The 27,117-nt window shown below is 41.5% G+C and overlaps 2 protein-coding genes across 5 annotated transcripts in view; one reads left to right on the top strand and one right to left on the bottom strand.

Annotated features, from left to right (window-relative positions):
* The window catches only part of Nt5c3a (5'-nucleotidase, cytosolic IIIA), a 42,057-nt gene extending 24,745 nt beyond the window's left edge, over positions 1 to 17,312 (top strand). For 2 of the 4 annotated variants that reach the window (XM_029478557.2, XM_021164609.3), the window contains exons 2-10: positions 1,138 to 1,192; positions 6,497 to 6,595; positions 7,788 to 7,857; positions 9,807 to 9,853; positions 10,964 to 11,049; positions 12,452 to 12,541; positions 14,310 to 14,472; positions 15,843 to 16,043; positions 16,653 to 17,312. In XM_029478557.2, coding sequence (XP_029334417.1) covers positions 1,157 to 1,192; positions 6,497 to 6,595; positions 7,788 to 7,857; positions 9,807 to 9,853; positions 10,964 to 11,049; positions 12,452 to 12,541; positions 14,310 to 14,472; positions 15,843 to 16,043; positions 16,653 to 16,754 — 894 coding nt within the window. In that variant the 5' untranslated portion in view covers positions 1,138 to 1,156 and the 3' untranslated portion in view covers positions 16,755 to 17,312. The remainder of the gene's footprint in view (positions 1 to 1,137; positions 1,193 to 6,496; positions 6,596 to 7,787; positions 7,858 to 9,806; positions 9,854 to 10,963; positions 11,050 to 12,451; positions 12,542 to 14,309; positions 14,473 to 15,842; positions 16,044 to 16,652) is intronic. The other 2 variants (XM_021164608.2, XM_029478558.2) reach the window with 1 other exon arrangement.
* Positions 17,313 to 19,715: 2,403 nt separating this feature from the next.
* Positions 19,716 to 27,117, bottom strand: part of Fkbp9 (FKBP prolyl isomerase 9) — a 48,612-nt gene continuing 41,210 nt past the window's right edge. The window contains exons 8-10 of the mRNA XM_021164364.3: positions 25,543 to 25,688; positions 23,249 to 23,412; positions 19,716 to 21,049 (exon numbers count right to left, since the gene is read on the bottom strand). Of these exons, the coding sequence (XP_021020023.1) occupies positions 20,873 to 21,049; positions 23,249 to 23,412; positions 25,543 to 25,688 (487 nt within the window). The 3' untranslated portion in view covers positions 19,716 to 20,872. The remainder of the gene's footprint in view (positions 21,050 to 23,248; positions 23,413 to 25,542; positions 25,689 to 27,117) is intronic.

Genomic DNA, 27,117 nt, shown 5'->3' on the forward strand with positions numbered 1-27,117 from the left:
CCCTGAGCAGTAGTAGCTCTTTTAAAATGGAGGTTTTGGCTGGGTTGTGGTGGCTCACTTTTTAGTCCCAGCACTGCGGAGGCAGAGGCAGGCAGATCTCTGTGAGTTTGAGGCCAACCTGGTCTACAGAGTGAGTTCCAGGGTGTTTGATCATTAAATCTTTACTTAGCTGGAGTAAATTAAAAACTAAAGTCGTTATGGAAGAATTAGTAATTTCCTCTAAGATTTACACTACAGAACAAAATCAGAATGATAAAGGGTTTTTTTTTAATTTAATGGATATAAAATTCATCCAGTTGCCTCCTAAAAGTGTTCATTTTATTTGACAAACATATTCCGTACTGACTTTGTCCCAAACCCTGTGCCAAGTACAAACACAACACATATTTACACACACACAAAAAAAGATTTTAACATAAGAAAATTTAGCTGGGAAGAAGGACTCCCTCAACCTCCCCTAGCTGAGGAGCTGTTCACAGTTGGTAGCTGCTGAAGGAGGTCGCTTTTCTTTATGCATTTAACCACTGGTAGGTTCCCATACTCCAGTGCATGACCCACACACACATACACGAGCAACACTAATTAGACACAGTAAGGTGAATAAATAAATATTTTGGAAAGAAATTAAAAGAAAAATACTTTTGTATATTATGTCTCTTTTTTATCTTAATTCTTATGTAGACTTGGTGCAACAACACACTTTTCTCACAGGCTTCACCCTTGTGTAGAGGAAGAGTTGATAGAATATCCTTGCAGAACCAAACAGAGTGGGTCACATCCATAATTCCAGATCAGGAGACTGAGGCAGGAGGATTCCCAGGAGTTTAAGGCAAGCCTGGACTACGTAGTGAAACCCAAATGTGCTGTAGTCCATTTTTCCTCTTTAGTCAAACTTTTTAGTCCTAGTTTAGTTCTTAGAAGAGAGTGTCCAGCTCTTGATGTAATAGTTCATCCTAAACTCTATTTAGTAGAGGAAATCCTGTGCTGAGCATGAAGCTGCAATTCCTTGGGATTTAATTCATACTAAAATACCATCTTCCTGTATCATTAGCATACATTAAGAACCTCAAATGTAAGTGTGTCATGTGTCCCTTTTTCCCCCTCTCTCTTGCTGTGACATCACCTGGGGAAATCCAGAAGATTGGATAACCACGAAATGACTAATCAGGAGTCTGCTGTCCGTTTGAAAATGGTGGGTAAGCAAGCATGTCCCGCTCCACCTGTAAACGTGAATCTTCTCCACTCTTCTCTCTTGAAATATATAATAGCAGGCCTGGAATTTTCAGAGGACTCTCTTCATGATGCTCAGCACACAGAGAATAAAATCTCAAGCATTTGCTGAGTGGCATGCAAATACAGAAATATTTTTCTTGAAATGTAATACATTTTACAGTTCTTAATATAAAATGGTGACAAGGCTCTGGGGAGATTTTGTTTTGCTTTGTGTTTACTTTGTTTGAAGATAGTGTCTCACTGTGTCTGTATCTCAGGATACATATCTCACCATCCTCCTGTCTGAGTAACGCTGAGATGCAGAGATTACAAGTATGTGCCACCATGCCTCGCATTACATACACCTTATTCCTTCACTCTTTGTATGTTTGTTCTTGGTTTGGGGTTTTTGAGGCTGGGTCTCACATAGCCCAGGCGGGCTAAACGCACATTGCAGCTGATGGTGCTTGAGCTCCTGATTCTACTTCCATCTCCTGAGGGCATGCTCAACCTCCGCCAGATTACCATTCTTTTCTCTATTCTTTGGCACTCTTATATTTAAGCCATTTAGAACGAAATATTTTAAGTGTATTTTAAAGGGAACAGCATTCAGGGCCAGTCAAAAGGCTCAGAGAATTAGGACTTTTACCACCAAATATAGTACTTGAGTTCAATCCCTGGAACCTGTGTGGTGGAAGGAAAGAACTGACTCTTAAAACTTGTCCTCTAACCTTTACATACGTGCATACACACACATACACACTAGAGGGAGGGAGGGAGGGAAGGGAGGAGAGAGGGAGGGAAGCAGTGGGGATCAGGAGGCAGGCAGGTCAGGCAAGCAGACATAAAAAGGAATTTCAGAAAAACAAAGGGTGCGTGCAATGTCTGCGGCTGTCATTAGAGTGCTTGTGTAACATGCAGGAAGCTCTCAGTTCAGTCCCCAACAGGATAAACCCCAGATGTGGTTGGTAGTCCCTGCTTGTAATCTCAGGGCGGGGGGGGGGGGGGGGGGGGCCGAGGGGGGAGGGACAGGTAAGTCAGGAGTTGAGGGTCATCCTTAGCTACATAATTAGCTTAGAGCTAGCTGGATTACATGAGTCTATTATATAAAAAATTATTATGTAAAGAAACAGTGGGAATTACCAACTTTATGTGTGACACAAGCTATATGACGTTCCTGAGAGCACCCTGGAAGCAGCTGTCTTCTCTATAATAGTGGTACTGCAGCCATGGAAGGAGCATGTCTCCTCTGAACATTATGGTGGGGGGCGGGGGGGGGGTACCATAATTTTCCATATTCCCTATGCTAAAACTCGTTGGAGCCAGGCGTAGTCGCATATACCTGCAATCCCAGTGTTCTGAAGGCTGACACAGGAGAATTCCTACAAGTTCAAGGTCATCTTAAACTACACAGGGTATGCCAGGCCAGCCAGCTTTAACTAGTGTATAAAACCATAAAGATACACATTTTAACGAGCTCTATAATATTTAATTCATGGACATCACCTTAAACTGTTAGTATGTCTCAGCTGAGGAGTATGGTATATCTATAAGTTATTTTGTGTATCTGTGTTTCCTCCTTTCTCCTTTTGCTGAGATTGAACCCAAGGTTTTATAGATGTTAGGCTAGGACTCTCCCCATGAGCCACAGCCACTCTCCTGTATTTCTAACACCTGCATGGTCCACCTTTCTGTGTTCTCTAGAGGGAGCAAGTGCCAGCTGTTTCCCTTTGTAGCCAGTGTGTTCCTCCAGACTAACTGAAGTGTCTGATACTTATCTACTTGGAATGAAGGATTGTGTGTGTATCTCAGAGGCACAGGCAATGATGGTGTCCCAGCCACTGGTTCCCTTTGATGTATAATTACGAGAAAGATGATCTTATAATAGTCTGTGAAACTTCTGAAGCAATTTGAGTTCTCAATTTGCTTGTTACTGAAAAATAAATAAGAGGCTAACAACTTGTATAATTGATGATTTAAAAATAGAAAAGTGTTTTATAAGATACCAAATGTAAAATGTAGGTGAAGACCTGATTAGAATCAGGGCATTTGATGGGTGCCACCAAGTGGTCTTAGTTAATATTCATTTGTTTAGTTTTTTGGTTTTTTTGGTTTTGGGGTTTTTTTTTGAAACAAGAGTTTTTCTTGTAGCCTTGACTGTCCTGGAATTTGATCTGTAGGCCAGGTTAACCTTGAACTCAGAAATCTGCCTGCCTCTCCTTCCCAAGTGCTGTGGGATTAAAGGTATGCACCGCCAGACACAGATGCTATTTTTGTTAGCTGAACCTTGAGGACAGGTATTTTATTCAGAATGAAATAAAATGCTCCATTTGCTTGCTGAAAATATTATGGTGGCATAATCCTTTGTTTACTTTCACTATGAGTTTGTTTTTTTAAAGGCTTTATGTCTATTTGGGAGAAGGGGTACTTGCATTCGAGTGTTGATACAGAGAGTGTTAAAGCCGTTGGAGTAGGAGTTAAAACAGTTGTAAACCATCCAACATGACTGCCAGGATCCAAACACAGTCCTCTGCAATAGCAGCGAGGGTTCTTAACCATGGAGCCTTTTCACCAACTCCAATGAGTGTAGTTACTGGATCAAGTCTATGCTCTGCCCAGATAAACTTTTTGTAAAGGAGATACAGAAGGGGTCCTCCAGAGCAGCGGTGATCCTTAGCATCAGCACAGAAGTATTGGTCCACATCATATCCAGTCTCTAGCAGGAGTGTGTATTACAAAGTAGACACAAAATATTTACTATGTAAACATAAGGGTGAATGAAGAAAAAGAAATGTACCAGTTACTTCTTGTTTCATCTACTGAAAAATATTGTTAAATAAGTATTTCAATTACCTTTAAACCCATGATAAAATTCTTAACCCATTGAGGCTTGGGGGTATGGTCTTTGTGTGTGCATACAGGTGGAGGCCAGAGGTCAACCTTGGGTACCATCCTTTATTGCTCTCCGCTTATCTTTTTGATCTAGGGACTCTCACTGAATCCAAAGCTTACTGATTCTGCTACATTTGCTAATGAGCAAACCCAGAGATCCCCACTCGTAAAGTGCAGCAAGTACTTTATGGGCTGCGACATCTCCCCCTCCCCTTCTTGAGACTACTGGGTTAACACATTGCAGGTGATCCTAGTCTTCTTTTAAGATGCAGCTTTTAGAACTAAGTGTGTAAGGGCTACAGCGATAGTAGAACTTGTGTACTTGGGCTGGATTCCCTGCATCTTCCCCTGCCCCCCCCCAAAAAGAAAAAACAAATAAATGTATGCATTTTATGATCAGTGTTTGATTGTTTTGCCCTTTTCTATATACCTCTATTATCTTCCAGTCTTTGGAATGTTCTGGACTTTTGGTTTGGGGTTTTGTTGTATATGTAGGAACTTTTAACTCTAGTGTATATGTAGGAACAACATGGGGCCTGATAGAAGTAATCTGGTCAGACTCTCTTAAAATAAAAACCTAAGTCTGGTACTTTAGTGGACTATGTTGGTATTAGTGATAACACTCTAAAGAAGGCTGGGCTTCCACTCCACACTGTGTAGAATCATAACATACTACTTGCTTGCTGTTGATCAAAACAGAATCCCGGAGAATACTGACTGTTGTGGTAGAATTATTTCTTCTAAGGACCTTTCTGCTATTGCTGAATATCATAATGTGAAATGACCACGGTTTCCTGGGCCACTTGTCCAGGACATTGCTGTGTAAGCATCAGTCTTCCTCTTTCAGTTTCCTTCAACTTGTGATAAAGTTAAACAAAAATGACACTAGCATAAAATTATTGAATAAATCCTAAAATCTCTGTAAACCCCAGATACCTTCTAGTAGTTATATTACCTTGAAAAAAAATCTGTTCTTATGCTAAGAACAATTAGTAAATTATTTGGGATGTAGTACACAGGGAAGAATCAATTATCTTAAAGTAACTTTTCAGATTTTAGAGATATTTTAGCTATATGTACAAAACCTTATAAGGAGTAGTTATGCAATATTTTTCTGCCTAGAAATATTTTTAAATGTAAATATGAATACAAAGGCAGTCTTTGATTGGGTCCTCAATCCTTGTTTTAGTTGGGGTTACTATTGCTGTGATGATACACCATGACCAAGAAAGGGTTTCTTAGACTCACAGGTCCATAAACCAGTTCCTCAAAGGCAGTGAGGGCAGGAAATCACACAGGGCAGGAGCCGGGGACAGGAGCTAATGCAGAAGTCCTGTAGGGATGATGTGTATTGGCTTACTCCCCCTGGCTTGCTCAGCCTGCTTTCTTATAGAACCCAGGACCACCAGCTCGGGGATGGCACCATCCACAATGGGCTGGACTCTCCCACATCAATTGCTAATTAAGAAAATGCCCTTCAGTCTTTCCTACAGCAATATCTTATAGTCTTTTTCTTAAGTGACGTTCCCTCCTCTCAGGTGATTTTTAGCTTGTGTCAAGTTGATATAGAACTATCCAAAACAATGTTTATCTCACATAGTATGACCTGCTATTTGTATATAAGCTATTTGCATTTTTTACAGACTTTTATTTTTAAGTCTTAATTAATTTTTAAAACTTGTCGAGACTGGCTCCAACATCTGTCCTCGAGTGATCCTCCTACCACCACCTGCTAAGTAGATAGATGTGATTTTACATTTTGTTTTCCAAGACAAAGACTGGGCTAAAACTGCTATGTAGACCACACTGGCCTTGAACTCAGAGATCTGCCTGCTTCTGCCCCCCAGGTGATGGGGTTAAAGGCAAGCACCACCACAGACAAATTAAATCATAAGCAAAATGTTCCTTAGAAGAAATAATTCTATCATTCAATTCAGATATTTCCTAGGATTCTAGAGAGTTTTGATTAATGATAGACAGGTTTTTTTTTTATGTTCTATAGATTTGGGGAAGCACAGTACCTGTATATTTATATAAGAAAATTAAACTTTCTAATAAAGTAAATGAACCACAAATGTAGGGTTTTTCTTTTGTTAGGTTTGCTTTGTATAAGATGGCTCTTGCTGTGTACTCCAAAATATTCTTAAACTTAAGATCCTCCTGCCTTAACATTACAGATTTGTACTGCCATGCTATGTAATTTTATATTAATTTTCTAGTTGGAAACTAGTTGTCTTTTAATATTTTGCATGTATAAATGGTAAAGTGATATTGTGATATGAATTTTTAGAATAATACCTCAGTGTTTTTATACTTTCTAATACAAGCTTCTTAATATTGAAGGAACTGGGGAAAGTAAGAAAAGGTAATTCATTTCTGTTCACCTTTTTAGATGCCAGAATTTCAGAAAAGCTCAGTTCGTATCAAGAACCCTAAAAGAGTAGAAGAAATTATCTGTGGTCTCATTAAAGGAGGCGCTGCCAAACTTCAGGTGACTTTAAGCTTTGTTAAACATTGAAGCTAATGTGCAATTGATAGCTTCTGAGAGAAGGAAAGTCAGTTCTACCAGTGGAGGGATGCTGGGGCTGTCAGCCACACTCCAGGGCAGGCCCCGACGCAGGAGTTTGGGCTACACAAGACAAGACTCCATGGTTTGGGTTTGGTTGGGTTTTTTTGTTTTTGTTTTGTCTTTTTAGTTTCTCTGTTTTGTTTGTGTGGAGAGAAAGAGCAAATGCATGGAGGAGGGGAGGATCTAGGAAGAGTTTTTATACGAAGATAATCTATAAAAAATTTAAGCCAGTTGGAAAATTGAAGTAGACGCATCCGTCTGAGTGATGGAGCACTGCAGCGTAAATGAATCTGTGGGTCTAGCACCTAGCAACTTCATGGGGAAAGCTCATTAATTAGTCTCCTGTTTTGATAAAATCTTAGTAAATTTTTGTTTGTTTGTATTAAGTTCTAAGGTAACTGGTACTATAAACATGTTAAACCATTTCAGGAGTCACAGTTAAAAGGGTACAGTTTCAAGTTATTCCATATGTTAATTAACTGAGTCATTGTCAAATTAAAGTGGAACTCTGTGAGAGACGGTTGAGGTTTATCTGTTTCTCTCACTGTTGGTCTGGGATTTTTATAGTTTGCTTCCGACTCCCAACTGCTGGGATCATGGGCAGGCATCATCCCAGGCTCAAGTTTATTCTTCATTAAGTAGAGAATTGCAGACTAAATGGGAAGGAACTGAAGAAGTTATTTATTCCAACTTCATTTTAAGAATTCCTTTGCTATTTTAACTGCCTAAAAGCAAATTTTTTATCTATTTAAGTCATATCCAGAGCAAGGTATCAAATAAATGAGACCCTACCTCAATAAGGGGGATCTCAAGAACCAACTCCTAGAAGTTGTCCTCCAGCCCACACATACACACAGAGCATGGCGTACTCCCATTGACACACACAGATATTTTGTGTTATTTTGTTTTCATTGTTTTCAAAACAGAGTGTCTCTGGATAACAGGCCTGGCTGTCCTGGAACGTACAGAGATCCGCTTGTCTCTCCCTCCCTAGTGCTGTGATTAAGGGAGTGCTTCTCTAGTGAAAGGCTCCAGGATCTGTATTTGCTTAGCATGGTGAGCCTCTGACTATGGTGGACTTGTTTACAATTTTGCCTTCTCCTTTCTCTTACAGATAATAACAGACTTTGACATGACTCTAAGTAGGTTTTCCTACAATGGGAAAAGATGCCCAACGTGTCACAGTAAGTGAGATACTACTCAGCACGTACATGAGTGTAATCATCGATATTTATCAGTGAAGCGACTGAGGGTTGTGGGGTACTTTTCTCTTTTTGATGTTGAAAGTGAAGAAACTTGCTCCTTGTTATGTTTTGAGGAATGGTTTGTACTCATCATATATGAATGGTTATTTTCATATATGCTTTTAGAAGAAAAGGGAATGGATGAAGATACCAAAATACTTCTCACTGTTTATAGTCTATTTATTACCCAAGAAAGACTTGAAAGGTTTTACATTTGGGGATAACCAAAAACAATTATCAAATGTTCTTTATTAGTTAGATTTCTATTGCTGTTGTAAAACACTATGACCAAAAACAGCCTGGGGAGGAAAGGGTTTATTTTGCTTGCAGTTGGAGTAATAGAGGAAAGCCAAGACAAGAGGTCAAGCAGGAGTTCATGCAGAGACATGGAGGAATGCTGCTGTCTAGCTTGCTCCCCTAAGGCTTGCTCAACCTGCTTTCTTAACACGACCTAGGGTGGAACCACCCACAGTGAACCAGCCCTTTCCACATCCGTCCTCAGTCAAGAAATGTCCCACAGACTTGCCCACAGCCCCATCTGATGGAGGCATTTTCTCAACTGTGGTTCCTTCTCCCTGGGTGACCCTAGCTTGTGTTGGAATTGATAGAAAACCAGCTGGCACACTCTGGGCTAAGGATGTCCTCAGGAGTAGGACACTAGCCTAGCTAGCATGTGCAAAGCCTTGACATTGATTTCTGACGACACAAAATGAAGTTATTTATAATGACAACAGCTTGGAAGGCAGCTAAAATTCTTTCGCATCCACATACCAGAAACTGTACAACCTGTACAACCATTGCAAATGGTATTTATAGAGTTTTAATCATATATATATATATATATATATATATGAATGAAACAAAAAGACCTAGATTTGACTTGACTTATTTTACCTAGTTCATTAGTAATAAAACCTTTGAGAAGAAATATATTAAAATACTAGTAATTATAGTTTTTCTATATTTCCCCATGAAGTACCATTCTTAAGAAAATGGTATCGTTCATGGCTGGGGTATATGTAGTTCAGTTGGTAGAGTGGAGGCCTTGCATACATGAAGCCCTGGGTTCAGTCTCTAAGATGACATAAACTGGGTATAGTTGGCTTGTGCCTATGATCCCAGCAGTGGAGCAGTGGAGGCAGAAGGATCCTAAATTCAAAATCAGCCTGGATTGCATGAGACCTTAGGTCCAAGTTTGGTGTCTATTCGTTCTAAAACAGAGATCAAAACAACTTGGGGAAAGAACAGGTTTATTTGGCTTTCCGGTTACAGTCCATCGTCTAGGGAAGCCAAGGCAGGAACTGAAGCAGAGACCGTGAAGGCTTACTGGCTTGCTCACCTTGCTTTCTTATACTATCCAGGACTACCTTGTTAGGGGTAGACTCACCCAAGTGGGCTGGGTCTTCCTACACCAATTATTAATCAAGCAAAATCCCCCACAGACGTGGCCATGAGCCAATCTGTTAGATGCAGTTCCTCAGTTGAGGTTCTCTGTTCCCAGGTGACTGTAGTTTGTGTCACATTAACGTAAACCACCCGACACACCCTGTCTTGAAATAGAAAGAAAAAGAAATTTATAAACTTTGAGATGTATTTGTTGCTTCTACTTATTAAAAAGGAACATGGAAATGAAAATAGTATACAGTTGATTGTGTGAAGATGGTGAACATTTCGCTGGGTGGTATATGTGAAGAATTACTAAGTCTCCGATTCTGAAGCCATCACCTCCTGGAGCAAGGCCATTTGAAGAACAGCATTGAGAACAGAAGTTGCAGTAACCACAGTAATTGACTTGGCTCTTAAAGACGAAAGAAGCAAGTTATCTTCATTAGTGGTAGCATCAACCAGAATAGTTTCTTTAATGCCTGTATTGTTCTCTCTCCCTCTAGATATCATTGACAACTGTAAGCTTGTTACAGATGAATGTCGAAGAAAGGTAAATATCAAATCATTACAGATGTGTAGTTAAGTCTTTCATTGCCTCCGCTGATTTAGTGTTTTTGTGTGTTTTAGTTTGTTTTGTTTCCCCTCAGAAGGAACGAGTGTCAGAAGCTAGGCATGAGAGCATCCACATCCCAGACTAGAGTACTGAGGAAGACAGTTTCAAGTTCAGGGCCAGCATTTGCTACATGGTGATACTTGTCCTCCACTTAAAAGAAGCGAAATAAATGCTAAGTGCTTGCAGCAGTATCTGGCACATAATAAGCACTCCATAAGTATCTAGTTTATTATATGAATTCTATCTTAGCTTTTCTTTTCCAAGATGGGGTCTCATTTGGCCCAGACTGGCTTTGAACTCTCTGGCTAGGTGAATAACGCCTAGAGATCCTGGTCCCCTTTCCTCGGCCTCCCAGGTGCTAGGATTACCGGGCCTGCAACCTTTGCTAGCACAGTCAGCTTGAGAGGTTGTTATGTGAACACTCTGGGTCCTTACCTTAACTAGGAAGACAACGGCCTCACAATGATTTGCCCTCTTAAACTGATGAGGGTGTTCCTGGGGTGCCTGCCTCTGTCTTAACAGGGCAACTCATGGTGCCCATCAAAGTTAATTACTTGATTTCAGGACTAAACTTTTCAGGTCTGGTGGTTCCAGGCTGTAATCCTCCTACAGCCTGAGGCAGAAGGATTTGGATGTTCAAGGCCACCTGGGTAATATAGCCAAGACCTGGCCCAAAATAGAAAGTAAAACTGGGCCAGGCAGGAGAGCAGAGGCCAGTCAATGAGATCACTTGCCTAACGTGCAGTGTCTCACATTCAGTCTGCAATACCACAGCACAGCAGAACAAAGCCTGAAAATAAGCCCACACTTTCTCTAATGACGTTCATAAGGAGTACTTGGTCTCACTGAATTGCTGTCTTGGGAATAAGGTGGCTTCTGCAGGTGAATCTAACTATATGTAAGTGAATATCAAACCGTCTCCAATTTTAATTTTTACTGAAAAGTGGCATATAGGCTTTTGCCTTTTATTGTTTGCATTGTTTTCTGCTAGCCAGGTACATGACAAAACTGCATATTCTCAGAACTAAGTGTCTCGTTTCTTTCCAGTTACTGCAGTTAAAGGAGCAGTATTATGCTATTGAAGTTGATCCTGTTCTCACCGTGGAAGAGAAGTTCCCTTACATGGTAGAGTGGTGAGTATCTCTGGGCAGTGGGGAGCACTGAAGTGCTAGTGACCCAGTGGCCCAGTTAAAACTGGGGTCTTGTTTCCTCCTTTACTGTACACAGATAGATACACAGGTAATGAATACAGAAAAATAATCCCAGCACTTGGGAGGCAGAGGCAGGCGGATTTCTGAGTTCAAGGTCAGCCTGGTCTACAAAGTGAGTTCCAGGACAGCCAGGGCTACACAGAGAAACCCTGTCTCGAAAAACCAAAAAAAAAAAAAAAAGAAGAATACAGAAAAACGTAGTCGCTGCAGCGAATTAACAACCTGCGATGTGCCTTAAGATGATATGCAGTAAGAGAAAATAAAAAGTCTGCCACAAAAGTCTTAAACGCTACATCTTTATTTAAAAGCTTATTAGCCATGATCTAAATACAAAGAAAAAAAACTAGGATCCACACTGTGTCTGTCCTTATGTGGAGGACAAGGCCTCTGGTGTTGGCTGTGTTCATCAGTCGGCAACATTCTTGGAGACCACAGTGAGAGGTTTGCATGGAAATCCAGGTCAAGACAAACCTTGGCAAACTTAAGAGGCTCAGAGGAGTCCACCAGGATGCTATAGAAACCAGAGCCAGATCCGCTGAGAAGCATTCTAAGAAGCAGCCACATCTGCTTTAACATTGTAAGAGAACAAGAATATTCCCAAGAGCTGTCAGGGAGCATGGACAGTTCACCTGTGTGTGTATTAAATGTTGAAAAGAGATTTTTCTCTCCCCACATGTAGAATCAAAACTGGAGCTAGCTTTGGAACACTTTAAAAAGATTAATTTCTGTATGGAGAAAGGACAGTTTTGCAGTTACTTTTATCTGCAGTTGGAATAAGCTCTGGCCACAGAGACAGTCTCTTTTACATACCTGTAATCCTTAAAGTTGGAAAGCTGAGGCAGAGGGATTGTTTCTGGTTTGAGGCCCTCTTCTGGTGTGCCTGAAGGCTAGACAGTTGGATTCACATACATTACATATATAAATTTATTTTTAAAGAAAGAATTAGGCTCTAAGCAGGCCAGCGTATGTCTAACACTTTCCTGCCACTATTCCATTACTATGAAAATTTAAGTTGCTAGCTGATTAAAGAATTACTTAGCTTATTTCTGAAAGGAGGAAGAAGCTTGACAGCCCAGGTTAGACTGGATCCTCTCTGTAGACTGAGGGAAGAAAGACTTCCTTATCAACATATTTATCTAAACCTGAGCCTGTAAGATCTGGGACACAGGGGGAGAAAGAACACCATCACAATTTTAAGTGCCTCAGTGTCAAAGAGTTAAATCCGCACAGTGATGACCAGCACTCACTCAGGAATGATGCAATAAAGATAGAAGTTTTAATATTTTAACCGATCTCTCTCCCCTCCTTTGATTGTGAACTCCAGGTATACCAAATCTCACGGTTTGCTTATTGAACAAGGCATACCAAAAGCCAAACTTAAAGAGATTGTGGCTGACTCTGACGTTATGCTCAAGTAAGTCTCCTGTGTTTTGTTGTTTCTATTGTCTACAGAATTAACTGCTGTTGTGTATATTCAATTATGAGCTTTAATTAAAAATAAGCTATCACATTATTCATTAAATGAGACATCAGTGTCACAAAATGACTAGTGCTGCGATAAGAATACCATCTGAGGGTAGAGCTGCTGTGGTTGGGGTGTAGCTCGGTTGGCAGAGTGCTTGTTGCAATGCCCACAGCTCTTTGCTTGATCTGAGCACTGAATAAAACTGGCATTGTAGGGGGCTGGAGAGGTGGCACAGCAGTTATTTTAAATCCTAGGCATGGTGGTGCATGCCTAAAATTCCAGCGTTTGGGAGTAGAGACAGGAGGATACTGAATGAAATAGATGTCAGAGGATAGCTTAGGATACATGAAACCCATTCTAAAGTTTTTTTTTTCAGTTAGGTTTGCTATGGGTAGTAAGTGCATTGGAAGATTTGAGTAATTATTTGTATTTACTTTCTCCAAATTTGTTTTAATTTTAAGAATAATGTACAGGCTTACATAACCAATATGATTTTCAATTTTTTTTTTTAGGAATAGTTTTGAAAGATCTGAAATTTGAAGGAGATATTTATAAGCTATAAAGGTTTTAACTAAGAATTGTTTCTAAATTGACATGAATCTAGTTTTGAAATTCTCATGCTTTGAAACTTTACAGGAACATATTTTAATATATAGGTAAAATATTTACAAGGATTTGGCATAGTGTCAAAATCTGTGATTACAGAATTCAGGAGGCAGAAGGCCAACTAAGTCAAGTACTACACCACACACACACACACATACACCCTCACACAGGATATTTACAATATGGATTATTATTGTGTGAAAATCCAGCTTACTTTCAGTACTTTTTACCAGCCTTATTTTTTTTTTCAACTTGTTGGGCAAATATGACAAAGCTGTTTTTTGTTTCCCTCTGTTCTGGGTATTGAACCTGGGGCCTTTCACATGTTGGGCAATCACTCTGCCACTAAACTACCCCCAACCACATTATCACATTGCCCTGGGATGATGATGATTATGATTGAAGAAGAAAAGATTCAATTGTCAAAGAGTAATGACAGTTGAATGCCCCACTGTAAGCACCAAGAGCTTATTTAACCTGGAGCTAAAAGAGTGACAAGGAAAGAGTAGATTTTTAAGGTTTTATGAACAAGAATGAGTTTGTCATTTTTAGGAAAATGGGTGGATTTAAAATAATCAATCATATAAAGAAAAACAAGCCAGAATTAGACAAGCATCACACATTTTCTCTCATATACAGGATATGTAGCCTTAAGTGTACATGTATTTATAGCTATATATACATCTGATGAGAACGTAGAGGCACAGGGAAGATGACGGGATGGTAAGGGGATGGGGATGAACACTGATTTGCTTTCCTCTAAACCTATACATAAATAAAAGGTCGGGCAAAGGAGCAGCGGCTGGGAAAGAGCTTTTGCTCGGCTTTGCTACTCTCTCTTCTGGTGGACGATCAGAACACCCTAGTGGCTTTTCACTGTATGGTGAAAATTGTAGGCTTTTATCCATGCTCAGTTTAAGTCTAAATAAAAAACACCTAACATACTGCTAGAATTAATAGCAAGGTAAAGAGTCAACTGTTGGCTTGGTCGTTGTTTTGGAATGAGAATATGATTTGTAGGAAAAGGTGGAAATATTTTTGCTTTATACCTTCTAAGTGAAAAAGATAAAAAAGTCTTTCTCATAAACACTGTGCCTCCCTCCACTTGCAGGGAAGGATATGAGAATTTCTTCGGTAAACTTCAACAGCACGGTATCCCGGTGTTCATATTTTCTGCTGGTATTGGTGATGTACTTGAAGAAGTTATCCGGCAGGCTGGAGTTTATCACTCAAACGTCAAAGTAGTGTCAAACTTCATGGATTTTGATGAAAATGTAAGAATGTGAAATCATTCCTCAGAGCTACTGTCTAATCTAAAATATTCTAGTCATGTAAACATGTTCTTTATTAATAACAGGTAGGTGCTACACAGAGAAACCTTGTCTCAAAAAAAAGAAAGAAAAGAAAAGCTCACAAAACTTATGTGGAATAACTTAATGGTGCAGCTCTGATGGCTACATCATAAATGAGGAAAGAAGAAGTGAATAATATGCCATTTTTTTTATACAAGTACATTTTAAATTTCGATGGGCATGATACAGAATGCATCTAAGCCCAGCATTCAGCTAAGGATAGAATTATGAGCTCAAAATCTATATAGACTCAAACAAAATCAAATAAAAACCCAGAACAGTAAAAGACCTCAAATGGAGTCCTTTAGCTAGGAACAAAATGAGAAGTGAAGCTAAATTCTTGCCTTGCTGCGTTTTACCATTGAATGTGGTGAGGGTGGCATAGGTTGTTTTGGAGTCCTTCCTCCCTCTCATGTGTGTGATGGACTTCTTTTTTTTTTTTAATTTTTAATATTTTTATTACATATTTTCCTCAATTACATTTCCAATACTATCCCAAAAGTCCCCCATAGCGCCCCCCACTTCCCTACCCACCCATTCCCATTCTTTTGGCCCTGGCATTCCCCTATATTGGGGCATATAAAGTTTGCAATTCCAATGGGCCTCTCTTTCCAGTGATAGCCGACTAGGCCATCTTTCCATACATATGCAGCTAGAGACAAGAGCTCCGGGGTACTGGTTAGTACATCATGTTCCAACAATAGGGTTGTAGATCCCTTTAGCTCCTGGGGTACTTTCTCTAGCTTCTCCATTGGGAGCCCTGTGATACATCCAATAGCTGACTGTGAGCATCCACTCCTGTGTTTGCTAGGCCCCGGCATCGTCTCACAAGAGACAGCTATATTTGGGTCCTTTCAGCAAAATCTTGCTAGTGTATGCAATGGTGTCAGCGTTTAGAAGCTGATTATGGGATGGATCCCTGGATACGGCAGTCTCTAAATGGTCCATCCTTTCAGTGTGATGGACTTCTATGTTTTGAGATCAAGTCAAAGACATGAAAAATAGCAACATCTATTTAGAATCATTAAATGTAAAGAACCTAACAAGTGGAATCTGTAAAAACCTATTATTTCAAGCCAGAGAGATGGCTCAGTATTGATAAATGTTTCCCACCAAGGCTGACAGCTTGAATTTACTCCCGGGTCCTCTGGTGGAAGGTGAGGGCCAGCTCCTGCAGGTGGTTGGTTCTTACCTCCAAGTATCCCCTGCCACGGACACCCACAGACATAGACAGATCATAAGTAAATATAATAAGGTTCTTCTTAAGCTATTATTTAAAATATTTTTAATAGGGAGTGCTGAAAGGATTCAAAGGAGAGCTAATCCACGTATTCAACAAACATGATGGTGCCCTGAAGAATACAGACTACTTCAGCCAGCTGAAAGACAACAGCAACATCATTCTGCTCGGGGATTCCCAAGGAGACCTAAGAATGGCCGATGGCGTAGCCAATGTTGAACACATTCTGAAAATTGGTTATCTGAATGACAGAGTAAGTGTGCAGAGCTGTAGTTTAATTTCCTTTTTTAAAAAATTAAGATGAAACATTGTAATTAGTTGCCAAGGCAGGTCATTTTAGCCTCCTGCTTCCGCGGTGATTGGGAGATAGGAAGCAGAGCCCTGTGTAATATGTGGAGGTCACAGTAGGCAGCACTCCCTAGTCATGAGTGTCAGAATATCCCCATGCATGGCCAAGTGCTCCTTGTGCAAAGCTGCCCAGAGTCAGAACCGTGTGGGTGGAGAGAAACCGTTTAGTGAGAAAATTTCCATGTGGAAAACTTCCTGTCCATGATAAGTCTGAGAGTGTGCTAGACATGATGGTGCATGTCTGTCGCCCAGCGATAAGGAAGCTGAGGCAGGAGGCTGGCCTCAAAAGTTGAAGGCCAGCATAAGCTTAAACAGCAAGACCCTATCTCAGAAAATTAAAATCTTAATCAGAAACAAGATAATTATTTAAAGACAATTTGAGAGTATGTCTGTATTTCAACCCTTGTATATGAAATTAGATTTATATTCTACAAATCTAACATCATGTGGCTAAAATTAACATTATGTGTCCTTCTCTACATGTTAATTTTATTTTTGTTTTTCTGTTGATTAGGTAGACGAGCTTTTAGAAAAATACATGGACTCTTATGATATTGTTTTAGTAAAAGAAGAATCATTGGAGGTTGTCAACTCGATTTTACAGAAGACATTATAAACAAGCCATCGTGAGAAGACTTCTCCCAGGGGTCCACCTGAATCAGGCACTGTCCATTTTGAGGAAAGACTCTTTCTTATTTATAAAACAGTCTTGCTCCTAGAACTTTTCCCTTTCCCCAACAGACGATCTTCAGACGTGTGGAACCTGTGAACCGCGGCCCCTCTTCCCACCTCCATCACTATACTCAGCAGAATTTTTAAGTCATTAAAAAATATCTTAAAGCCAAAATTAGAAAAAATGGCTCCCTTTTCCAAAATGAGTTTTGTAGTTTGGTGTTCTGCAGTTTCTAGGGCATTCTCCCAGGTGGGTGTGTAAGGGCGCAGAAGACACTCTCTGGATGTATTATGTTCCTGATTTTAACCACTGCTAGCTTTGAAATTGGGATGGAGTATGTTGACATCATCTTCTGAAATTGTTTTATTTGTTTATTTTGTCTGGAAAACACATTTGCCAGAAAGTTGTATCTTAAAAACTGTTGGTGTCCGCATCGCTAACCCTGCAAAGACTCTGTGTGAAGCACTGAGAATAAACCAGAAAAGGAAAGCTTTTCTAAAATTCTGTTGTCCGTCATGGTGGTGAGGTATGTCTGTAATCATAGCACACAAGAGAAAAATGCAGGGGAGTCAAGAATTTAAGGTCAGCCTCAAGTCTGACCAGCCTGGGCTACATGGAACCAAGGAGCGAAAACAAAAACCAAGTAGTGCGTATTTTTACATTAATCCTACTTTCAAAATACATGTCTAAGCATAAAAAGATATTGCAGGAAAGCTTTAATTTGTCCTTTAAGAATACTAAGGACTATGAAAATCATTTTCTTTTATTGAACACAAAGAGTTCCTTATAAAAAGTTTCAGAAACAATGTATAGCAGGATGTATCAGTTACTTTGCTGCTGCGGTGATAAAATGCCATGGCCAAGCCCACTGATGGACAAGAGCATTTATTTGGGCTTTTACAACTCTGGGGAGTTAGGGATCATGATGGTGAAGCAGAGGCAGCAGGAAGAAATACAAGCTCAAAGCAGCGAGAACAAACTAACAATGGCAGGAGTCTTTAAACTCTCAAAGCCCACTCTGACTGCCATGCTTCCACTAAGGCCGTACCCCCTCCCCCCACAAGACAGCAGCGCCAACTGGGGACCAAGTATTCAGATGCCCAATACAATGGGAGACATCATATTCAGACCAGTCACAGTAGGTTCCTCTGTGACTAAGTCATGCAAAGTTAGGGACCTTCTCCAGATCCCATTCCAGATCTCTTTGCTGCGTGGCTTTTGTGGGTTTAGTTTCTACTGTGATCTATTTGAACCTGACTGTAACATGTAAACTTCAGATCCTTCAGGCAACTAAGTGGTGTGCCCTACAGACACCATGTATGATCTGACTGCTCATTGTGAAGAGCAGTCTCTAGTCCAACCAGAAGGGACAGAAAGGCAAGGTTAAATGATTCAAAATCTCTTATCCTTACTCTCCATTGGTGTTTTTGTTTTTGTAATAAGTAACATGTGAAAGAGCAAAAGTACTTAATGTGAAGTTTAGTGATCTAAGGACTGAGAACACACTTAAGAGTATTATGTTCAAAGGAAAGAACAGCATCAGCCTATAGATGAAACTGAAGGGCTTTATAAGCCAGAGGTTGGGGCTAGGTACAGAGGTACTTTCCTAAAACCCCAGTACTCAGGACAAAACAGGAGAATCATGAGTTCAGAGCCAGACAACTACACAGCAAGACCCTGTCTCAGAAAACAAAAACAAAAGTCCTGCAGATCCAAAACTGCAGGATCTCCATGACACAGAACAATAACAGGATATCCAAGAGGAGTCCTTGTGAGGATCCAGTACGAATGGTGTCACAGAAGCCAGAGACCTCATACCAGACCAATGATTCATTGAAATGAACACTGCTAGTAAAGATGTATGGACAGAGGGATATACTGTGTGACACTGTAGCTTCCACAACGAAATGTTCTCTATACTTTGTTTTTGGTTTGTTTGTTAATTTTTGTTTTTATTTTCTTTGGGGGGCAGGGGAAGCTGCAAGGGCAGAGGGCCAATACAAAGGGACAGTGGGATTGGGGTGCATGATGTGAAACTCACAAAGAATCAGTTAAGAAATTAAGAAGAGTAGGAGGAGAAGAGAAGGAAGGAAAAGAAAAGAGAAAAGAAAATGGACTTCAAGAGCCCCAGTCACAATGCTGTCACATGGACAGTGGATTGGTAGGTGCAGATTAAGAAAACCTGTTGGGTGCTGATGCAGCATCTAACACAAGTCATGGTAGATTGTACAGTGTGGGCCACGGAGCTAAAGGTGTGACTTGTTCACAGTAATTAAATGTGCTGGCCTGAGACCAAAGCAGACAACTTGCATAGCCTTCTGCATGCTCCTCCACCTAAGTCGCTCTGTGACCCAGGGTCTCCCCAAACTTCATTCTTCACAAATTGCATATTTTGTGAGGCCAACCTGGGGAGACACAGTCCCTGCAGTCTTTTCTGTCTGGCTTAGGTTGGGGTTCACCTGCTGGGAGCCAATGGTAGGCAGCAGACAGGAAGATGAGAAGAGATGCTATCTCTTATTCTTCACTAGACTGCAATGCCAGCCATGCTCTGTGTGTAACTAGTCGCCTCAATACACACATTCAGGCAGCTCTGCTCCAGCTGATTCACCTTAAATTCACTGAGACCCAGGAGTGGCAAACAGCTTCCAGCTATTACTAAGCAACCCTATCTTCACAGTATCTCAGCATTTTCTGCTCCCCTAAGCCCTGCCCATACCTGTAAATAGCCCTTTCTATGAGATTATCTAGTGAGTTTCCTGCCAGTACCAGCTCCCTCCCACCCCCACCCAGATGCCCCATTGCCCTGCACAATGCTCTGCTGTCCTGCCAAGTTTTTGTCAAGGGGACTTCAACCACACAGTGCATTCTCATAAGATCCTCTGAACCTTCAAATAAAATACCATAAAGCCAGATGATATGATTCAACATTTTATATCAGAAAAAAGTCAGTTTTCCAACTATATTCCACTGAATGAGTGCACAGCATTTGCATGAACTATCTCAGGGCAACATCAGTACAAAACAGTTTAACTTTGTAAAAAAAAAAAAAAAAATGCCATTTCAAATGGAAACGTCCTGATTACGTCAGAGTGAGTGCCAACATCATTGGTTTCTAAGGACATAAGGTAGGAGCATAGCTACCACATGGTGTGGGAATGGGCTAGCCTTTTCTACAGCAGGAGACCTCAAATTGCCTTCCAAGACACAAATTGAGGCAGGGGGGCAGAAAGTGTCACCTTCATTTGTTGGGATAACACATCAACTTTAGTCACAGTAAAATTTTCTGTTGGCCGACCAGTGAGACCCAGCCATTATGTATCTCCCCAAAGGAAGAGTGGAGAAAGAGAAAGTCAATCCTATGTAGAAAATGCAGGTCAAATCCTCTACTCATGGGCTAAGACAGCTTCCATTTGGTCTGTGTTTTTCCTGTCCAGGAGACTCCTGTTAACCTTTAAGTGACAGACACTACCAATTGGAGGGCTGCCAGTGTAGAGAGTGAACTGGAAAACATGAAAATGGAGATTTGTAGGGAAGGTGACAGGGTGGCTGTAGCACAGGGCCTGGTATCACCAGAGCTTGTACAGAACACTGAGAAGAGCAATGGCTACTGTCAAGGACTCTTGCTGGAACATGTGTGCCTTTTATCTTTCTGCCCATGGTGAACTTTTTTTAAGACACCAGCAACACTTTTAAAACAAATCGTTTCTTTAGGTAGACACCTGGGTACTTCTTCTGTTTCCTCCATGACAGCTACATCTTCTATGAAATAATTTTCCTTTATTAACACAACCTCCCAGAAGACTCACAAATGCAATTGGTGCTACAGACTTTCCCATGCCAAGGCACTATATACAGATTCTCTTTACTGTCACTGGAAATCCACCCAAGTTCTCACCATGGGCATCAGCCACCCCCACTGTCTGCACCAGGTACTACATGGCCCACCTAATTCTGGCTACTCTCAAACCTTCCTAGAAATCTTCACACCTTGACAGCATGCTCCGCCACGACAGGTCGCTTGGTGTTATGCACGCCTTGGCACACACTGATCCGTGTCAGGCTTACAGTTCATCATGTTTGGCTTCCTGATCCTTCAGTTTAAATTCCTCAGCCGTGACCTTCCCATCTCCATTCCGGTCCTGGTTGGTGAACATATTCTTCACGATCATTTCAGCATTAAAACCAGGAGCCAGCTTCCCTTTGCCTGTTGCCACTTGGGCATGAATGTACTCTGAGAACTGGAAAGGGGACAGGACAAATGTGAGAACAGCAGAACTGGGCATGCAGAACCAAGCCTGAAATACTATGGCATGAGGATGGGTAATGGCGGCGGGGTACTGAAAAATAAGAGTCCACACTTGCAAACCAAGTTGTTCTTGAGAACATGGCCTGGATTTCTTAGATGCAGATGAAAATTCCCCGGACTACAGACTGGAGAGACGGATAAGCAGTTAAGAGCGCTTAGCGCCAGGACTCAGGTTGGATAGTTCATAACCACCTGCACCTCCAGCCCCAGGGGAATCTGATGCTCTCTTCTGGGTTCCTCAGGCGCCTGATATGTACATGCGCATATTCCCACACACATGCTTTTAAAACGAAAATACTATTGAAACGTTCTTAAATCCCTTGACTAGAGGACTTCAAGAGCCCTTGGGATCAAGGTATCCAATAGGCTTCAGCCACCAGAACAGCTTTAGCTTCGGACCTGAGGTTGACCTCTCCAGAACAGTGTTATACCTACACACTCATTCACTCATTCATTCATTCATTCATTCATGATAAAAACCAGCCACCATGTGCCGAGCATCATTCTAAAGGCATGAGATAAAGCACAAACAAAGCTGCTCTTGCAATATTGACGTTCTACATGAATATAGTAAGTAAACTATACCTAAAATTATAAAATAGACTGTTCCACCAAGAGAGAGAGGGAAGGTAGAGAAAACAAGGTAAGGTTAACTTGGGAGGGCAAGTTGAAACATAAATTTAGTGGTCAGAGTAGACTTGTGTGCAAAGACTTGAAGAAAGTCGGGGAATGAGCCAGTTTTCTGAGTCTAGTCTAAGCATGAAGAACAGTTGGTTCAGAGGGTGGAAGCCTGCCTCATGCATTCTCAGAACACGTGTGATGGACCACACCAGCAAAGAGAGTAGCTGGTGAGGAGGTGGCAGCAAGCAGATGGAGAGGGCCCCAACAGCCATAGGGAGGCTTTGGAGATGGGCCTCTGCGGGTTGTGAGAAGCAAGGAGCTATGGCAGACTCATGGAGAAGCTCAGGGTGAGGCAGCCTTAGGGTGGGGCTAGGACTAGGATCGAGGTTCAGTTACTGAAGATGTAAAGCAGGTCACTAGAATGCAAAGTGGAAATAAGCCTAGAGCAGATATTTATGCAGGCAAAACATCCACACATAGAAAGAACAAAGGACTGGTCATGGTGGAAAGCTCAAGTCCCAGCTGCTTGGAAGGAAGATGGTTTGAACTCAAATATTTAGGGTTAGCCTGGGCAAGAGAGGAAGTAACTATCTCCAAAAGGCAAAATAAAGCTAGGCACAATGGTGCCTACCTATATTTCCAGCAGTCAGGAGGTTGAGGCAGGAAGACAGTGAGTTCAAGACCAGCCTCAGCTACAGAGCAAAACCTCATCTCAAAACAAAAGAACAAATCTTAAAAATATATATACAAACAAAATCAGGAGCGGGAGAGGACTGTAGGACAAGTCTCTTGAGGTTTTGCTATAAAAGGAGCAAAGAAATGAAAACACTGGGAAGACATATCAAGATGACATGAAATAACTGTACTGGTCATGAAAATGTGGGATGGGGGGTTGAAACAAGAGGATCATGAGTTCAAGGACAGCCTTGGCAACACACTGGACTAGGTCTCAAACACAAAGGAGAATAGAGAAAAACCAACCAAAACCATTCATGATACTCAAAGGAACGTTCCAGGTCTAGGAAAAGCTGATGGTGTAGGAAGACAAAGGGGTAAGACTGGAGATATGCGTGAGTTAGCAGATGGGTGTGAGCTGAGCTCTAACTCCGTGTACAGTGACAGCACAACAGACTGCTACTGCTCAGCTCCACTAAGAAGCTGTGGCCCAGCTCAAACCCGGGGAAGCTGAGACCTGGGGCAATTACTCTCTGCAAGTTCTTCTAAAACTTCTGAATGCTGTTCACAGGGCTGTTGTGGAGGTGGAGCTGAAAACCGTGGAGAAACAGTGAACACCCAGTGACTAGAAACTGAATCCAGATCTGTGCATTTGAGACATTCCCTACACCTCTCAGGAGCCCTGTTCCTTCACGTGATGATATGTGTAAAACACATGTGCTAGTTAGCACCATTACCAGAGATCTGCATGGCCAGCTCTATCCTTGGCACACTGAATGGATCCCTGCCCCTAGAAGGCCCCTGAACAACAGACCCTCCTACAAAGGCCATTTACCTCCTCCAGGAGGACTTCCCCATTGCCATCCCTGTCGATTTCTTCAAAGAGGTTAGGAGACACTTCACCATTCCATATGAACATGTACCCCTCCGGAAGGCCAGACACAAGCTCCAGCAGTTCGATGTCAAACACTAGGACGGCACTGCCAGGGACCTCTCCATCTATTCAACAAGGTAGAAGGAACACAGTGTTAAACGCAGGCTGGTGGTTGGGACCTGCGCTCTCCTCCCAGCCTTCAGCCACCATACCCAAGAAGCTACTAGTTCCCAGCTGGTACTCGTGCCTAATGAAGTCATGAATAATTATTATATGCTATTATATAATTATTTCATATCGCCTTAATACATCTTTCCAGTGCTTTTACTTCTTAGCTCCTTAAAAGAGGATACTTTTTTCTCTTTTTAAGGAATAAAATAAACTAGGTCCCTGAATATTCCATCCAGCAAAGATGGCTGTTTCATGAAACCTGGGTCTTAATTTACATGTAAATTAAATGTAGAGGCTGGAGAGAGGGCCTGAGTTTAGTTCCCACTGCCCATATCAGGCACGGGCAGGCAAAAATGGCTCAGCAAAAAAAGGTGTTTCCCACTAAACTTAAGGGCCTGAGTAAAATCTCCAGGAGGACCCGCATGGTAGGGGAAAACTTAATCCAAAATTTGGCCTCTGACTTCCACATATACACCATAGCATGTAGCAGGAAGCACATGAGTATACACACACACACACATATGCAAGTTAAATAAAACATTTAAGCCAGATATTGCAGCACACACTCCTAATTCCAGCATGGGAAAAGAGGCAGAGACAGACAGATCCCTGGGCCGTGCTGCCCAGCCAGTCTAGCTCACATAAACCAGTGTGACACCCAGTTTCAAACAGCAGGGTGGATGTCTCCTAGGGAAAGACACATAGAATTGCCTCTGGTCCCACACATGCACACATATGCACTCAAAAACACACGTGACCCACACAAGCATGCACATACATAAATGAATCGATTATGTGTTTATGTAGAATTGACAAAATGCAATTGTTAGGCCAGGTATGTTGGCCCATGTCTATAATCCTGGCACTTGGGAGGTTGAGGCAAGAAGATTGAAAGCTTGGGGCCAGCCTGGGCTACATAGTAAAATGTTGCTTCAGAAAACCAAAAGTAACAAGCGTAGACAAAAAAGTATTCCTTACTGTACTTTTTTTTATAAAAACAAAACATTCCAAAGCCACCAGATGAGGTGTCAGAGATCAAGCCTCGCACATGTTCAGCAAGCACCCTATCACTGAGCTGTCTCCCAGCCCCAATTATAGAATTTTATAAATTCAATAGCAGAACTTTAAGGGCAATAAACAATGCCTGAAAATTATTTTCAATTCAAAGTCAGTATACACAATAAGACTCAAAAGAAGCACTATAAGTATATGACTATATATATATATATATATATATATATATATATATATATATATATTTTGAAATTCATTCATTTTCAGTGCTTGAGATTAAACCCAGGGCCTCATACATAGCAAGCATAAGCTTTTCCACTAAATTAAATTTTATATTTACTATATGATATAATAATATGCCCTAATAAAAGTCTTAAAGAATACAGACATATTGTTTGAGACTTTTTTTTTTTCTGGGAATAAATGAGAGGAGAGCCAGTAAGCAATATAGTTTTTAAAGTTTTTCATAAAACAAAACGAAATCACCCCAGCATGCCAATCACATTTACAAACTGGTGCCCCATGCTGCCAACTGTCAGCAGTGTGACAACACCATGAAGGGGTATTCTGGAATCACAAAGAAATACAGTAAAATATCACCACTGCAGGGATGCAGAGGCTGACATTCCCAGAACTCAAAAGCAACCTGTGCCTTACAGCATCTTCTTGGCTGACTCACAGGCTCCAGAGCAGTGCACAGCAATGGCCTGTAGCACCCTGCCTGGCCCAGGAAACAGTTCCAAAGAAGCAGGCAGCCTAACCCCAGACCACCCAAAGTCCTCCCCTAGGGCCTGGCCAGATGAACCTGCACACCAGTGGTGTAGTCTTGGAGCTGGCTCTTTCTCGAGAAGTCGGGGACAGTGCAATGGGTATTTGAACAAAATTTACATGGTCTTTAACTTAAAAAAATGCTCAAAACTCCTTAAGTTTTCTTAATTAAAAAGCAAACAAACAGAACCCAAACAGAACCCTTCAGTTCTACATGGAAGCAGCATACTGTGGCTTTACTTGTGACCCATGCATTCAGCTGGTGACTTTCCCAGCACTCCTGAACACCTTCACTCACTCACCCACACCAGCTTCTCCATAGCCCAGGTGGGGCGGGATGATCACAGTCCGCTTCTCTCCCACGCACATCTCTCTGAGACCCATGTCCATCCCCAGCACGACTTGTCCAGACCCCAACACAATGTTATAAGTTTTGCCTAAATTCCACCTGGAAAAGAAAGGAAACAGGTACCTATCAGTGGTGGCAGAGGGTGTTCTGTGAAAGATGTATAGTTCTGATGAAGAAATGGCTGACAGACTCACGGCAGGACGAACTGCAAGACAACCTGCCTGCCTGCTTCTAACCTGGCAAAGACATAAAAATCAAGACAAAAGGAACAATTCACAGTACAGGGGCATGCTGGCATTGAGCCTTACTGCCATGAGGGATCCCACGGGAGATCTGGAAAATATAAAGTGGGAACAGTGAACTACATGGGCGCATTCCTGGTATTCTACAGTGTCTCCAAGGAGTAGATTATTTGTATAGTACTGATTTATTTTCAGTCACTATGTAGCCCAGGGTGGTCTCGAAATAATTTTATAACCAAGATGACCTGAAACTCCTGATCCTCCTTCCTCAGACTCTAAAGTGCTAGCATTGCAGCCAAGCACCAGGCTCAGGATTTTAGATTAAAGGCCTGAGTTAGAATCCTGGTTCTGGCACTAGAGAGATGGCCTGGCCATTAAGAGCACAAGCATCCTGGTTATGCTTCTTCATTTGACCTGGGAAATGTATCTTTGGTTTCTTTGTCCAGAACGTAGAGATAATAATAGTCAATAATAAATATGTTTAACATATTGGAAAGCAAAGAAAGAGTGGAGGGTGCTGATCCGGATGAGAATTTCATTAACCACAAAGTTCAGGGATCCTGGAGACATGGGGAAAGCAGCTGGCCCCATAGCCTCAGCCATGACTAAAAAATCTACCACTTCCCAAATGGCAAAATGACAGCTATTATGCTCTTCATTGCCAAGGAAGAAATATCCTGCCATTCCTCGGTGCCCATCACCAGGTGGTGACAAGGAGCAGATATCTCCTTAAGGTTACAGTCCCCAGGGACCTCCCAGCCTCCACAGGCTCCCTGATGTTCAGGGCTCAGCAAGCCCAAGATGACAATATGCTTATCCTACTTAGGGAGAAAATGACACAGACAAACACCACCAGCACAGGATGTCCTCAGGAGAGGCCTGTGTAGGAGCCACCTCTGACCTACTGGCTGTCAAGCCTCTCCAGGTCCCAGCTGGAATAGTACAGATCCCTGAGTCTCACAGAATACTCAAGACCTTGCTTACGTGATAACAAACACCCAGTTGAAATACACAGACATTAATAAGATCCTCTAAGCAAACAATTCCATTGCTACTTTTCTTGGGAGTCTTTTATTTTTGTTTATTTACTTATTTTATGAGATGTGCAAACACCATCCTCTTGCCTTGCATTCTTCCAACCCTGACCCCAGGTTTCCTGCTTCCTGGCTCCTTGCCCCGGGACCTTTGAAATTTCCACATCTCCTAAAAGCAGCATTATGCTGGCAAGTTTTACAGCCAACTTGACACAAGCTAGAGTCACTGGAGAAGAGGGAGCCTCAGTTAAG

The sequence above is a fragment of the Mus caroli genome, unplaced genomic scaffold, assembly GCF_978045245.1.
Source record: "Mus caroli unplaced genomic scaffold, Mus_caroli_1 scaffold_7, whole genome shotgun sequence".
In the NCBI taxonomy this organism is placed as follows: Eukaryota; Metazoa; Chordata; class Mammalia; order Rodentia; family Muridae; genus Mus; species Mus caroli.